The following is a 16,145-nucleotide window of genomic DNA, read 5'->3' as shown; positions in this document are numbered from 1 at the left end:
ATGCAATGGCGTCCACTTTAAAAGAGCACCTTAGCTGAATTAAGAAGAAAGGTCCCTCCATTTACATGGACATTTCTTTTGGACTTAGTAATGGGCATTGATTTAAATTATTCAAGTTATATGTTTTCTTCTGTTATGCCTTTTAATGTTTGATATGCCTGATTTCTCAAGATTAAATTGAAATAAGATTTGATTTTTATCTTACTGAAACTGCCTTGTTTGCTGATGCTAGCAAACACTGGAAGGTTCAGAGATTCTAGAAATACTTATCCATATTTTTGCAGGATCCTAACTCAGGTCATAAGTGTTAAAAGATTCAGTAATATGGCTAGCTGTGCTTGTTCAGATTAAATCCTTTCAGAGGTAACAAACTGGGAGCAGACTGTGCTCTGTGATCCTGGCAGTAGCAGGCTCCTGGTGTTTGTTTAGGGAATTTAATGTAAAATCCTTTCAGGGTAGCCAGTCCCTATTAGGTATGATGTAGCCCTTATAGTGGGGGAAACTGAGAGCAAGTTTGGTCTCAGCCTTTGTTAAGGTATTCAGAGGTTAGCCTCACTGGGTCACATGTTTTGGGCCTGCACCAAATTAACATCATTCTGAACAAAAATTTTTAAGTGCCTTTCAGACAGCCTTGGGGTCACAGTCCCTCCTAACCCATTAACAGCTGTGTTTGGTGTTCTTCCAGATGGGCTAAAAGTGGAGAAGGACAAACAAACGGTGATTGCCTTCACTATACTTTTGGCATGCAGACTTATTTTGCTAAACTGGAAGAATCCTAACTCTCCTCTTTTAAGTCAGTGGGTAACTGATGTTTTATATTATTTGAAATTGGAAAAAAATCTAATTCTCAGTTAAAGGATCTGTGCAGAACTTTTTCAAAACCTGGCAGTATCTAATCAATATTTTTTTTAGAATAAGCTCTTAAAGCACTGAGGGAAGTAGATTCTCTTCCCATTTCTTTTTCTTCTCCATTTGTCATTATCCGCCTATTAAACTCATCAATTTATTTATTTTTACTAGCTTTAAGTTTTACTCCGTTGGCCATGCTCTCTTTCTCAGGGGTGGGGGTTGATTTGTTTTCAATCCTATTTTTTTTTTATAAAAATTGATCTATTTGTATGGAATGATAACAATAAAATCAATAAAATTAAAAAAAAAAAAAAAAGGTATTCAAAGGTTCAGTGCTTACACCGATGGAAAACTGGGATCAAGCTCCCTTGCAGCCTGGCGCATTAAGATCCTCTGAGGATCAGTGCAAAATCCTTCTAGGGCTGGAAAACCTAGAAGAGTTCTCTGTAACATGCAGCCTGCCCTTGTTAAGCATTCCAGAGATAAGTGTTGTCCGGTGTGCATGTAAGACAAGATTATTGGGCTCAGGAACCTTAATTAGGCATTTCCACGATTAACCTGTTTACCAATAAAAAGAGAATCTTAAGAGGCTAAGGTACCCTTTGTGGACACTTTCATAATAAAATGCCTCTTCTTAAATATTTCTCTAATTACTTCTTGTATTCCATGATTTACTTCTTACACCTTCATCTTTTCCTTGCTTTACTTAGATTTGTATTCATAAACCCTTGCAAGTATAAATGTAGCTTTTCTTGGAAATATTTATACAGCATTGTGTGGTTCTTCAGCAACTTACATTACACTGCTGTTTGCAGTCTTAATAGTTTGTATATGGAATAGATGTTTTTTTTTTTTTTTTTAGTTATCAGTTGTAGAGGATATGATTACATTCTAACCATCCTCAATAGTCCTTGTCACATTACACAATTTTTTCCAGTCTGACTTCATTTAAATCGTCTTGGCGAGTCAGAGGCAGTTGTGCTGCATTCCTGTGACAGCCAGTAATATAGTCTGAGAGCAGCTCACTTCAACCAAACAGATTTGTCATAGGCACACACGTGTGTGTGTGTGAGAGAGAGAGAGAGAGAGAGAGAGAGACAGAGAGATGACAACCAATGACTGCTTAGCTAGAAGTACAATGCATAGAATGCAGATACAAGATGTAAGCCACCCGGGTGTTTAGGACATGGCAAACAGAGGAGAGTCTCATTTGTCTGATGTGTTTTGAGCAGACCATACCTGGAAAGCATTTGTACATTACCATTGCAGTCAGACAAGATGTTATTGGCTGTCAGAAAAAGGAGTGAGTTTGTGATACTTTGGAGGTGTGAAACTGTGTTGAAAATTTAACATAGTGGTGCATAGTTTGTCATGCCCTGCGATTTTTAATCATGTAATCGGACATCTTCAGGTGGTAAGATCAGCAACTGCAGTCATGAAGTTTGACATCCCTTCTGACTAGAAGTCTAGTGATTTGTTACCAGCTTTAGACAGCATCATGTTTTTTTTGTATAGAGAAACATCTTAACAATCTGGAATATAAGTGACTCATATAATCTAGAATGCTGCACCAACCATTGCTTTTCACATTTTGATCTTATTTTTCTATTACAACAATACTCTCGCTGGGCTCATTTCAAATTCTGATGAGTTTGCACCTGACTGTGTGAAATTGTTGTGTGTAAAATATGTTAAAGAAGCTGAAATTCATATCTGTATGATGCAGTTGTCATATGAGCGGTGTTTGATCTTGCCAAAATGTATACCAGTGTTTGTTCATAATTGATAGGAGTGTGATGGATGTAGAAAGTTTGGGACAACAGTCAACAGCAAACACTGAGGAGTACAGTAATCCCTCCTCCATCGCGGGGGTTGCGTTCCAGAGCCACCCGCGAAATAAGAAAATCCGCGAAGTAGAAACCATATGTTTATATGGTTATTTTTATATTGTCATGCTTGGGTCACAGATTTGCGCAGAAACACAGGAGGTTGTAGAGAGACAGGAACGTTATTCAAACACTGCAAACAAACATTTATCTCTTTTTCAAAAGTTTAAACTGTGCTCCATGACAAGACAGAGATGACAGTTCAGTCTCACAATTAAAAGAATGCAAACATATCTTCCTCTTCAAAGGAGCAAACAATTCAATAGGGCTGTTTGTTTTTAAGTATGCGAAGCACCGCGGCACAAAGCTGTTGAAGGCGGCAGCTCACACCCCCTCCGTCAGGAGCAGAGAGAGAGAGAGAGAAAAACAAACAAGCACAAATCAATACGTGCCCTTTGAGCTTTTAAGTATGCGAAGCACCGTGCAGCATACTTAAAAGCTGCACACAGAAGGTAGCAACGTGAAGATAATCTTTCAGCATTTTTAGACGAGCGTCCGTATCGTCTAGGTGTGCGAACAGCCCCCCTGCTCAATCCCCCTACGTCAGGATCACAGATAGTCAGCGCAAGAGAGAGAGAAAGAAAAGTAAGTTGGGTAGCTTCTCAGCCATCTGCCAATAGCGTCCCTTGTATGAAATCAACTGGGCAAACCAACTGAGGAAGCATGTACCAGAAATTAAAAGACCCATTGTCCGCAGAAACCCGCGAAGCAGCGAAAAATCCGCGATATATATTTAAATATGCTTACATATAAAATCCGTGATGGAGTGAAGCCGCGAAAGGTGAAGCGCGATATAGCAAGGGATTACTGTAGTACGAAGAAACAGGTCCTCGCTGACAGAAGAATACCTATAGAGGAACTTGCTTAACATCTAGGGAAGTTCATCAATTTGTAGGTAAAAACGGGTTAAAGAAGAGGCACACGCTTGACCACAAAAGTTTTTAAGAAAGGCATTAAGACGCTTGCAGGTCACTGGCACAAGAGAAGCAGGCAGGCTATATTTGGAAGGAATGAATTTGATATACAGTATCACTGACAAAAGTTTAATTTCTTAAAAGCATAATGAGCCAAGACATTTTAAAGACTCTTCATGCTTACATTTGAACTTTGATTGTGTTCCTTTCAGATGAATTGGAAATGCTTTCTGAGGCAAGAGCTCGTCTTGCGAACACACAAGGGAAAAAAGCAAAGAGGAAGGCACGCGAGAAGCAGTTGGAAGAGGCAAGGTAAGTTCATTCAAGCCATCTTTGAAGTAAAGTAAAATTAATGAAAGATGCATTCCATAGAATTAGAGTAATAACAGAGTGGTATTTCAAATATTGTGTTTCTTAGCAAACATGCAGGTAATACAGTGAATGTGCATGCTGGGATTGTCGCACAGAAATGTTAAATTTTCTGCTTGTTTTCCAGGTAGACCCCTGTGGTCCTCAGCCCTGATTTTGATAAGCATGTTCACATGTGTAGGGCTAGATTAGTACATTGCTTGCATTAATGTTCTAGTGTATTACTATCGGTGTAATCAGTCAAATTCTTATTTGCTATGTTTTAAGACGACTGGCAGCACTTCAGAAGAGAAGGGAGTTAAGGGCAGCCGGCATTGAGATACAAAAAAAGAGGAAAAAGAAGAGGGGCGTAGACTATAATGCTGAAATCCCCTTTGAAAAAAAGCCAGCACAAGGTTTCTACGATACTTCAATGGAGAACTATGATGCCCTTGAGCCAGACTTCAAAAGGCTACGCCAGCAGCACCTTGATGGAGAACTACGCTTGTAAGTAGAGTGTTTGGTTTTCTAAGCCCCTACCTTTTAAATGACAAGGTAAGGTTCATATTCATTATTATATAATTTTTAGTGCTGGGTGGCGATTAAAATTTTTAACTGCTGTGAATCGCAGACAATCACAACAATCACGTTATGTGCAAAATTCAGTAATGAACTCAAAAGTAGTGTATTGCGTGTATTTGATTTGCAAACTCTTTAAACAAATAAGGTGCTTTTTAAAACCAGTGTACCATTTACATAGATAGATAGATAGATAGATAGATAGATAGATAGATAGATAGATAGATAGATAGATAGATAGATAGATAGATAGATAGATAGATAGATAGATAGATACTTTATTAATCCCAATGGGAAATTCACATTATCCAGCAGCAGTATACTGATACAATAAATAATATTAAATTAAAGATTGATAATAATAATAATGCAGATGAAAAACAGACAATAACTTTGTATAATGTTAACGTTTACCCCCCCGGGTGGAATTGAAGAGTCGCATAGTTTGGGGGAAGAACGATCTCCTCAATCTGTCAGTGGAGCAGGACAGTGACAGCAGTCTGTAGCTGAAGCTGCTCTTCTGTCTGGAGATGATCCTTTTTAGTGGATGCAGTGGATTCTCCATAATTGATAGGAGCCTGTTGAGCGCCCTTCGCTCTGCCACAGATGTTAAACTGTCCAGCTCCATGCCAACAATAGAGCCTGCCTTCCTCACCAGTTTGTCCAGGCGTGAGGCGTCTTTCTTCTTAATGCTGCCTCCCCAGCACACCACCGCGTAGAAGAGGGCGCTCACCACAACTGTCTGATAGAACATCTGCAGCATCTTATTGCAGATGTTGAAGGATGCCAGCCTTCTAAGGAAGTATAACCGGCTCTGTCCTTTCTTACACAGAGCATCAGTATTGGCAGTCCAGTCTAATTTATCATCCAGCTGCACTCCCAGATATTTATAGGTCTGCACCATTTGCACACAGTCACCTTTGATGATCACAGGGTCCATGAGGGGTCTGGGCCTCCTAAAATCCACGGCCAGCAGGAATGCACATTAGACTGGCTGTCTTTGTGAGACGGGTGCTTGCGGGTGGCAGCAGCAGTGAGACGCAATATGGTTTGTACCTCCTGTCATCGTGTCTGTCCTCCCAGGTGAAGGTTGCCATAGGTGCTTTAGCTCCACAAACATGTTCAGCACCAGATCAGCTGATGCCAGTTCCTCACTTTCGTTTTCGATCTACATCTCCAGATGACTTGCATCAAAATCAGAGTCCGATTTAGCGATAATATGAAAAAAGTCATCCACGGATTATTTTGCTTTGAGCATTCACTTTGGTATCTCTCCACATGTCATTTTAGAAGCTGTTTGCTCGTCGCTACTCACGCATGAGCAGGAAATCGAGGTCAAATCAACAAAGCTAACTTTCCTTCTAGCAAAAGCGTATTGAAAAGCGCTGTAACAAGAAGATCAATGATCTCTTATCGATCGCTAGTGAGACTGAGGCTTTCAAAATAATAATAATAACAACAAAAACTGTGTTAACACACGATAAAATAATTGTCGTCGTTAATGAATGCATTAACGAGATAATAACGTGTTAATTTGGTCAGCCCTAATAATTTTAAACAAATACTGGTTTTACTTAGTCCTTTTATGTTGGCAGTAAGTGCACCTTTACTAAACAAAAGAACATAATACATTTGGCCCACCTTACCTAATGGTTTGGTATTAATAAAAAAAAAAAATAATAATAATAATTCCAGAATGTTCTCAGAAAAGATCATTTGAAATTCCTGCATGCAGTACTGGCTGCTAAATATGCAAAAGAAGTTAAATGTGCAGGCTAATGCAGTTGAGGCATGGTGTACCCAAGCCCAGCCAACCCTCAGTCCTGCCGTATCAGCCCTTGTGTTCACTTTTACGTAAGTTCTGAGCATCTGTGGTTTCTTCACATCCACTGCGGGGTCATGAAACCATATACCCACAGATAATGGGGGCTGCCCTGTATACCTAACAAATGACAGAAAACCATTTAATCCTTTAAGCTGATATAAATAGTTTTGGATTTCAGTTGCAATTTGTGGCATTTTCTTTGCTGACCTTTAGCCTTACATTTCTATGGTATACAGAAACCACAGTTTATCAGACCTAAAATTTCCAAAAGTTATACTCTCTAGTAAAGTCTCTTTATTGATTTTATTTGAAGAAAATAAAATTACATAAAATTGAGTCAAAGTTAACAAACCAGAATTCAACCCCCGCCCAAGAGAAAGTAAAGAGAGCCAAAAATAAGAGCAAATCTTTAAAAACAGCAAAGAAGGAAGAGTATCCTTTTCCCTGATATAAATGCTTATTCTCAAATTTTGTGAATTATATCTTTCCTTATTAAAAAAAGTTTTGAACAGATCCTTTAAGTGAAAATTTTTTTTTTTTTTCAGATTTCAAACAGTATACAGGGCTGGCCAGCTCCAACCCTGGAGAGCCACAGTAATTAGAAGCCAATGCTTACCAATAACAGATTTTATTAAATTTCATGGCTTGTTAGTGTTTTAACTCTACCATGTAAGTCTATTCTTAAATCATAGGTTTTTTTTTCCTTTCTAATGATTCATGTATCATTCAAGTGATTTGAAGCCTAAAACGGATGAGTAATTTTCAGTTCTTTACTTTCTCTTCAGTTTCCTTCTGAGTACTTCATTAAACCAAATAGCGAATGATGAACACACATGGGTGGGAATGGAGACAAGGTAGATGTAGAACTGCTGGTTCCTTTGTCATTTGCATCGATTGCTAATAAGGAGCCAATAAAAAAATGAATACAGCTGTTTAAGATTAAAATAAGCAATCAACGGTTCAAAATCTTAACAAGCGAGACAACTAAAAGAAGCAGTAAAATGTCACTTGAGCAGTGAGTGCTTCTTCAGCAATGAATGATTTCTCATGAAGGAGTTGGGTTGGAACAAAAATCTTAAGTCACTGCAGCCCTCCAGGACCAGCATTGCCCTTGCATAAAGGGTCAGTCTTAATAACAAATAAATAATTTGAAGTTAATTAGTAGCAAAAAAATAGTCAATAATTAAGAAAATGGTTAGAATGAAAACCTGTAGCCACAGTATCTCTCCAGGATCAGATTTAGCCACCCCGGTATAGAACATCAGTGTGTTCCACACTGCCACCTCTTGTATGGGGGAATGGAACTGCTCCTGGTCCCCTGGCTTCCACTGGTCATTCTTTATATAACTCCTTCCTTCCACCATGGCCTCCCCTCCAGGTAAGAAGTCGTCCCTCATCCCAGCCAGGACGCCTGTCTTTCCTCTCTCGGGCACTCAAGACATGTAACACCAAATGTAACTAGCAGCACACACTGTCACACAGTAAGATCAGACACACGTAAGCAGCTTGACCGACATCTGACTAATTCCAAGTGTTCTAAGTATGCTTCTAAGCCACGGCATCTCAGGGAATAAAGTTGCTGGCCAGGGGGTGGTGACACTCTAGCGATCCTTCAGCAAAGACAACACATGTCACCAAATGTAATTGGAAACTCACACAGCCACAGAATAAGCTCTGTGACAGGTAAACAGCTGGACTGGCAGGTATACGTTTTAGCTGAGAAGAGGTACAGCCTGCTGCATGTAATCCCAGGATCCTAAGTATACCTTGCTGCCATGGTAGCACAGCTGCTGGGAAGGAGTGGTGACACCTTTAGCAATCCATAAGCAAAGAAAGTAAGTCTCTGCTGAGGCTTCGGTCATAAACCAACTTTTTGTGGCAGTCTTAGAAGGTACTGTGTTATTATCAAAAACTGTAGGATGTTTAAGTGTAAGGTCAAGCTATACTGTACATACCTGTGGTATACTTTGGTTTAAAATATGTGTTTTGTGACTTAAAGTACCCTAGTATTCCTTCACTTTCATTTTGATGAGAAGTTTTAAAAACATTATGCAATTTTGCAGATATTTCCATTAAGACATTTTCAGTGTCAGTTCCAGCTTTCATGCAAAGTCTGGCTATGAACTTCAGCAGGAATAGAGCTTGATCATAACCTGAGTCTCACTACTGAACCACTTTTATTTCCAGCTTGATCCACATAAGAAAAAGCATACTTTTTAAAAAGCTTTTGTATAAAAGAAAATAGTAATAGTAATTGGAGTTGCTGTTTAAGCTGCTGCATAGATTTCAAAATATTATGTTATTGTTGAATGATAGAGCTGTATAAGGCATTTTTTCAAGGAATATTCACGCTTCACCTGTTTGTATTAGTAAGGAGAGGCAGAGGGAGAAGAGAGTGCTTGTATGTGTGTTTACACATTTGCATATGCATTATAACCACAAAGGAGCACCACTGAGTCCCAAATCACAGACACAATAATACCCAGACACTCTTTTGCCTCAAATAAAGTGTTTTTATTTAGCCCCAACACAAGAGCTTCTTCACAAGAGCACCAGCAAAACTCTCATTCTCAGTTCCTTCTTCCTCATACAAAAGAGCATCGACCAACGCTTCCCAACTGTAACTCCACTGAAGTGAGTCGAATTGCTTCCATTCTTCTGCCCAAGTCATCCGAAACGCTTTCAGGTTGTGCAGAAATCAGTACAGTCCTGCATTTCCAGACTCCAGTTCCCATACCACCCTGCGGGTGTCCTAATTGGGTGCAGCGCTGAGGAACACTGCCACCTACCATGTGGGGGAATAACCTGCTTCTAGTAAGCCTGGTCGCCTGGTCCTTCCATTATGGCCTCCTGGCCATACTTTCCTTTATCCCGGTCAGGATGCCCGTACTTCTTTCCTGGCACCTACACCATACACACAGTTTATACCAAACATAAAACATATAATGGTGAGCACTATCATAACTAGTAGTTCTTTCTGTCACCTCACACTTGCATGAAAAGTAATGCCTTGATCACATGCTCATATTTCAGTGTCAGAAAATGGCTTACAAGATCGTGAGTGGGGATCGAGTTTTGTTATAAAGAAAATCCCCACCCTGACCCTGCTTTAACATTCATCTAGAGAAGTCTGCATCACTGCTAAAGTGGGTAAAGCACTTTAAAGACAGATATCAGTATATTGGGTAAAGCACTTTAAAGACAGATATCAGTATATTGGCATACTGGTCACAACAAATTTGCTTATACAAGAGCACAAAAGGAACATATTTTATAAGCTTATCCAAGATAATCAATAGGTGATCATTGAAAAGAAGGCAGCAGAGACCTGAGGTGAATGTTAAAAGTCCTTGACAGTGCAGTTCTACTTCAAAGGGATCTTTAAACTTCAAGGACAGTGGCAAAAGAGCATCAGTTAGATTTTAGAAATTTTGTAGAAATATAAACGAAGAAGTAGAAATATTGTTGGAATATGGTAATTTCTTGTTTATACCTTTTATTGCCCTGTAAAATTGGTATACCCATTACTTTTGATTCGGTTTGTTTATGTCCTTCAGATGTTTTCTGTTGTAGTTGAGCTTAAATGGAGTCCATCCAGTTCAATGAATGATCACTTTACTGTTTGTCTTTTTTTAATCATGAGGAAATTGTATAGAGGAAAGAAAATAGAAATTTCTGAAAGAGTGAGTTTTGCAGCAGGAGGCTGGAAATGCATTTGCTTTGTCACAGTAACAGTTACACACAATGTTGACTCTTGGGACATCCCAGTCTAACGCTTTGGCAGTTGCATTTCAAAAATGTATGGGATTTATAATGTTAATCACAATTCACAGATTTCTAACAATGCGAAGACTCATTAGAGAATTTGATCATCAGTACAATTGAGATTATCAGCCTATTTGCAAAAAATCACCTGTACAGTGTGAATGTCTTGACTTTTTTGTTTTGGTTACATTCATCTGTCTCTGTTGGTGCCCCTTTTTATTTTTTAATGTTTATTGTAATTTTGTTCAGTGAAAAGGAAGAAAGGGACCGGAAAAAGGATAAGCTGAAGATAAAAAAGAAAAAAGAATCTGACCTTCCCTCTGCAATTCTGCAGACTAGTGGTGTATCTGAATTCACTAAGAAAAGAAGTAAGCTGGTCCTCCCAGCACCACAGGTATGACCGTGTTGTACTTTGATAATCTCTGCACCTACTAACTAGTCCTACCTGATTACTAGTTAGACTTAACTACTTTTAAATTTTTTAAAGATTTCAGACACTGAGCTGGAGGAAGTCGTAAAGCTTGGACAAGCCAGTGAAGTTGCTCGTCAGACAGCTGAAGAGTCAGGAATCACCAATTCAGCCTCCAGTGCTTTGTTATCAGAGTATAATGTTGCAAACACAGCCATGGCATTACGTACACCCAAGACTCCTGCTGCCCAAGACCGGATTCTCCAGGTAATAAATTGAGCATTTTAAAATTTGTTGGGAAGGAGACATCTAGATATGATGTCTTGTAGGGATCATTTTACACGTTACAGGGCATCTTTTACATTTCATGATAAATGATCATCTTCAAAATCCGAAATGCTCCAAAATCTGAAACTTTTTGAGTGCTGACATGACGTCACAAGTGGAGAATTTCACAACTGACCCTTTCTTGCCTATGTAGATCTCTCGCCAATCTTCTCAATAATTATATTTATTACTAGGGGCTTCACTCACCAACCCCCGGGGCCGGTGGCTGGGAGCCTGATATCTTCTGCCTGAGCTGCTCGAAGGGCATTGGGGTGCCCCTCCATTAGAGAAAGAGATTGTATTTAAAGAGATGGTATATAGAAGAGCATGCAGGGCGTGGGAGGAAGGCCGTTTAGTCCTTAGTTATTATAGACTGATTTTTAAAAAATCAGTTACTTGATTATTTTACTACAACTGTCTATTTTAAATACCAATGAGTAATAAAACGTAGTAAAAAATAAAAGTAGAAGTAATAAAACATAATAAAAAGTAAATGACTAATTACATTAATGCCTCATTAAAAACAATATTATGAATTACTTTATCCCTCTAACTTACATTCCGTAAATGTTGCTTTTTTGCATTTGTGTTCATTGTGTTCTCTTTCTCGTTTATTGGATGACTCTTTGTTCTTGATTTTTACTATATGCAGCTCTTTTTTGTTCATTCTCTATTTTTTTGACTTTCATTACCGGCTCTTGCCACTATTTTTCTTTCACAATCTAAAATTTGATGTTCTTGAATAGATCATTTTTTTTCTGACTCGACATTATAACCGACTGCGATGAAGGATGAGTTAGCACCAAGAGTGTCATGGGGTGGTACAGTGAGAGGATGTGCACAGTAGGAGTACTTATTGGGCGAGCAGTGTGGAGGGGAGTGGTCAAGAGAGATTTTATTTTTAAGCTGGTACTTACTGTTTACAACCAATTTCTTCAATCCTCCTTTGAATTTCAAGCAGTGCACCCATATATAAACGAGCGCCAGCTATTTAGGGGCGTCCAAACTACGGTACTTTCTTTTTTTTTTTGTTCCTTGAGGAGGCGCAAAAAAAAAAAATTTCTTTCAGCTTTGGGGCGTCAAATTTTTCACCGCCCCGGGCAACATGATCTCCAGCTACGCCACTGATATATAGATATGAATTTAATACACAAATATTACAATAAATTTTCATTTTTTATTATAAGTATACATTTATTATAAGTATACATACATAAAAACTATACTATATTAACTTTTATGCAATCTTAATAATTATTATAACATAATGACTGATTAATGTGATACCTGCGCTTGTTTCAATGAACACAAAAGTTTTATATTCGGCTCAATATTTGACAGCGCAACCCGAAGTTCTTGGTCAAGATCTTTTAAGCATGACCGCTTATCATTTTTAATTAACACAAGAGTTGTTTGTCTTTTTTGGCGTAACTGGGATGGTTTGAATTTAGCTGGCGATTTAGTTTACTGGGTGCCATTGCCTCGTTTGATAGCTGATCGCCGCAAATGATGCATTGTGGCTTTGGAGCCGTTTCGTCACCACACCACGAGAATCCATATCGAATGTAGTCTTCGTTGTACTTCCTTTTCACAATCTTCTTTGGGTTTTTTTTGCAACACTTGTGCTGGGTTCTTCATCATCTGTACGTGAAGACGAATCTTTTCCACGTAAAAATTTATCCATATTTAAAGGGGTATAAAACTAAATATGAATCACACGAAGAACGTTAACCATACACAATTCAGCAACACAACTAATAGTAATGAATGATAACTACTGTTGCAAGACGAGTGAATGCGACGTAGCACGACTAATACGTCAGCTTGAATTGAATCTAGGTGAGGGCACGGAGCGATCTGCCTATCAAAGCATACTACGGAGTTGTCTGGCGACTACGTAGGGCCTACGTCGTAGGCGACAGGCGATGGGATTTATTATTTCAGAGAAATGACACATAAAATTATGAAACCTTTAAAAGGCTATTTACGCGAATATTTCATTGCACGTATTCTCGTTATTGTGTTTCTAAGGAGGACCGTTGAAATATTATTTAGTTAGAAAATTGTCTTATTTGACCGCGTCACACCTGTATCGGCTCACGGCACACCAGTGTGCCGCGGCACACCGGTTGCGGAGCACTGGTCTAAAGTAACCATCAGGCTATGGTTTATAAGGAGTATCTGAAACGTAAATTGATATTGTGTGTAGACTTAGGTACCATCCCCAAGATAGCACATTATTTATATGCAAATATATAATATCAGAAATCCAAAAATACTTCTGGCATTTTGGCTAAGGTGTTTAAGTTTGTGTTTGCTACTCTTTATTAACAAAAAATTGGTTACATTTTGCCAGTATCACTGTGTCTTAGTTTCAGTAAATCCTCTTTTAAACATTCCTTATCTATAATATAAATGTAATGAATTATTATTATTATTATTTATTATTAATAAAGTAGAGGTTTTTTTTTTTTACAATTTAGTTACCGTGTGTTTGTTCTTGTTATGCATTGAACAAATATTTAATGTAATTGATAAGGTTGAAACAGGTAGTTTTATGTCTGTATCAGCAATTTGTTAATCTGATTTTTTTTTGTCCCCTAATAATAGGAGGCTCAGAATCTAATGGCTTTGACAAATGTGGATACACCACTGAAAGGTGGACTGAACACCCCCCTTCATGAGAGTGACTTCTCGGGCGTTACCCCTCAGAGACAAATTGTGCAGACTCCCAATACTGTTTTAGCAACTCCTTTCAGGTAATTGGGACCTCACCTAAAACCAGGAAGGTGTATTAGCCAAAGTGGGGAAGACTGTATTAATTCATTTTAGAAAGAAATGGCTGACATACTAGTCATTTTCATACAGCCACAAGCAAAAATCCACTCTTTACCACAAGAATTATTATATCAAATATCTTTAGTATACACCGATGACCATGTTGTTAACTACAACTGCCCTTGCCTTGTAAACTACACATCATGTGTGTATAAAAAAAAAAAAAAAATACTAATTTTTGTGGCTTTCCCTACACAGCAGGGAAGTGTTTCTGGTAGATAGTTCTAATTATTTAAAATATGGAATATGCAATTTGGAACATTTAAAAATCTAGCAGCAGGTAAACAAGTGATTGTGGCCTGTTATAGATCATGTGGACCAGCATCAATGTGCTGCACTTTCAGCACCTTTTTTGAGGCTGCGGCCAAACATATTCAAGCTTTTGAGAGGGAAATGTTTGGATCAACTTACTATTTCCTAGGTTAAAAAAAAAGTGATCAATCAGTATTTTAAGCGGATTAGTAAATTTTGAAATTGATCGTGCATCTTTACTGCCGTTAATCTCTCCCTCAGATCTTAGTTGTCTGTTTGCATGTCTTCACACAGGACGCCCACTCATGGAGGAGAAGGTCTGACCCCTCGTGGAGGACTCACACCCAAGTCAGGTGTTGGCCTAACCCCTGGAAGAACTCCTCTACGTGACAAGCTCAATATAAATTCTGAGGAAGGCTTGGCAGATTACAATGATCCCTCTTTTGCGAAGCATCTGGTAAAGTAGCGTGTTATAATTCAAACTGCACTATGCATTTGTTTCCAAGGTGCCATTTTTTAAAGGTAGATTATGGAATATTAATCCTTTAAAAGTTGAAATTTGAACCATTAAACTAAAGCAGAGCAGAGTGATGCTTCTGAGGGTTTCTCTTTTCCATATAACATTTGTCTGGGACCATATCTGGTTTTAAAGATAAAGATATCAGCACCATTGCTAGACTGTAAGGTGGTAGTTAATCCCATTAGTCTTATTTCTACAATCATTTGTAAACGTTCGCTCTGGTAATGCTGTATTTTGTTTGTATTGTAAGGGAATGACCAGCACAGTGATTAACAATGCTACATCACAGCCCTACATTGAAAACTCAGCTTATACCCTGCTTTTGGGGTGTTCACAAGTTGTCCCCTTTCTCAAGTGGGGTTTTCGCATGTCCCAAAGACGTGAAATTTAATTATAGACCTAATTCAGGTCTATGAATGTGTATGTACTTAGATAGATTAATACCCAATAGAGTGATAGTCTCCTTGTTTGCCCACTACACCTGGGATCAGCTCTAACTCCCCCATATCCATGTATTGAGCTAAGCAGTCCTGAAAAATAAAGAAATGAATCTTGTGCCAAAATCTTCTTAGTTTTTATTCTTAAAGATGAACTTTGCAGGCTTTCATCATTGCTGTTTTTCAACAATAAACACAAACTACTAGAGAGAGAATGGTACTTTCTATCAAACATTTATGTTCACGTAATGCACATAAACAAGGGCTCATTCTTTCTTCTGTCTAAGATGAAGTGCTAATGTTTACAGTATATGCATTTGTTTATCTGAATGACTTTGGTCCTTTATAAAAAGCATTGAGAAATTTTTTGAAATCTGAGCTCTACTTTTGTCAGGATTCGTTTCCAGTTCTTCTTTTTAAATCCACCTTCCTTTTGCTTGGGTGTTGATGATCTTTTGAGAATTTCACAAATGTTCATTATTATTTGCGAATTACTGTTTCATTCTTTGTCATCTAAGTCGTAACCGTTTTAAGCATATTTTGAAGCTACATATTAATGGCCTTCTTGTAGCTGACAACTTACCTTTTGTAGACTACAGTATTATTTAACTATAAACCCAGGGGGGGCTTGTTGGAGCCAGGTCTGCCTATGAAAAAGTCAAAGCAGATGAGGCTAGTCTCTCAGAAATATACATTGTGTCATGTATTAGTAAGTGGTCATTGTTTATAAACATTTGAAATCATTCAAAATATCACCATAAAAGGAAGATGTTAGAATTCATTTTTTTTTTTAATTTATTATTATTGTAGGAAAAAGAAACTCGTGAACATCTACGAATGGGTTTGCTGAACTTGCCCACTCCGAAGAATGACTTTGAAATTGTACTGCCTGAAAATGCAGAAAAGGAACTTGAAGATCATGAACCTATTGATGGTTTTGTAGAAGACGCAGCTGATGTTGACGCACAGAAACAGGCAACTATTTTTTTTTATTTATTATACGATTTATAATTGTAAAAGTAGGAACAGAAAATGTACCAAATTGCTCATGGAGCCTATATCCTTTAAAAATCAAGCAGTTTAATGAAGTCTTTTTTAGTTTCCTTTGTTCACGTCCAAGCCTTGCATCATGTTTACATTCTCTTGCAATTAGGAATAATTGCATGTATTTGTGTGCCGAGATACTGGACTTCAAC

At 38.1% G+C, this 16,145-nt stretch overlaps 1 protein-coding gene across 1 annotated transcript in view; it reads left to right on the top strand.

The window, feature by feature from the left end:
• cdc5l (CDC5 cell division cycle 5-like (S. pombe)) overlaps positions 1 to 16,145 on the top strand; it is a 98,209-nt gene that overhangs the window by 33,146 nt on the left and 48,918 nt on the right. Inside the window, exons 5-11 of the mRNA XM_051924413.1 lie at positions 3,862 to 3,961; positions 4,286 to 4,504; positions 10,416 to 10,560; positions 10,654 to 10,842; positions 13,513 to 13,661; positions 14,287 to 14,449; positions 15,760 to 15,928. Coding sequence (XP_051780373.1) covers positions 3,862 to 3,961; positions 4,286 to 4,504; positions 10,416 to 10,560; positions 10,654 to 10,842; positions 13,513 to 13,661; positions 14,287 to 14,449; positions 15,760 to 15,928 — 1,134 coding nt within the window. The remainder of the gene's footprint in view (positions 1 to 3,861; positions 3,962 to 4,285; positions 4,505 to 10,415; positions 10,561 to 10,653; positions 10,843 to 13,512; positions 13,662 to 14,286; positions 14,450 to 15,759; positions 15,929 to 16,145) is intronic.

This window comes from Erpetoichthys calabaricus, chromosome 3, assembly GCF_900747795.2.
Source record: "Erpetoichthys calabaricus chromosome 3, fErpCal1.3, whole genome shotgun sequence".
NCBI classification, from domain to species: Eukaryota; Metazoa; Chordata; class Cladistia; order Polypteriformes; family Polypteridae; genus Erpetoichthys; species Erpetoichthys calabaricus.
The sequence above is the reverse complement of the archived record's forward strand: the minus strand, read 5'-3'. Positions and strand labels throughout refer to the sequence as shown.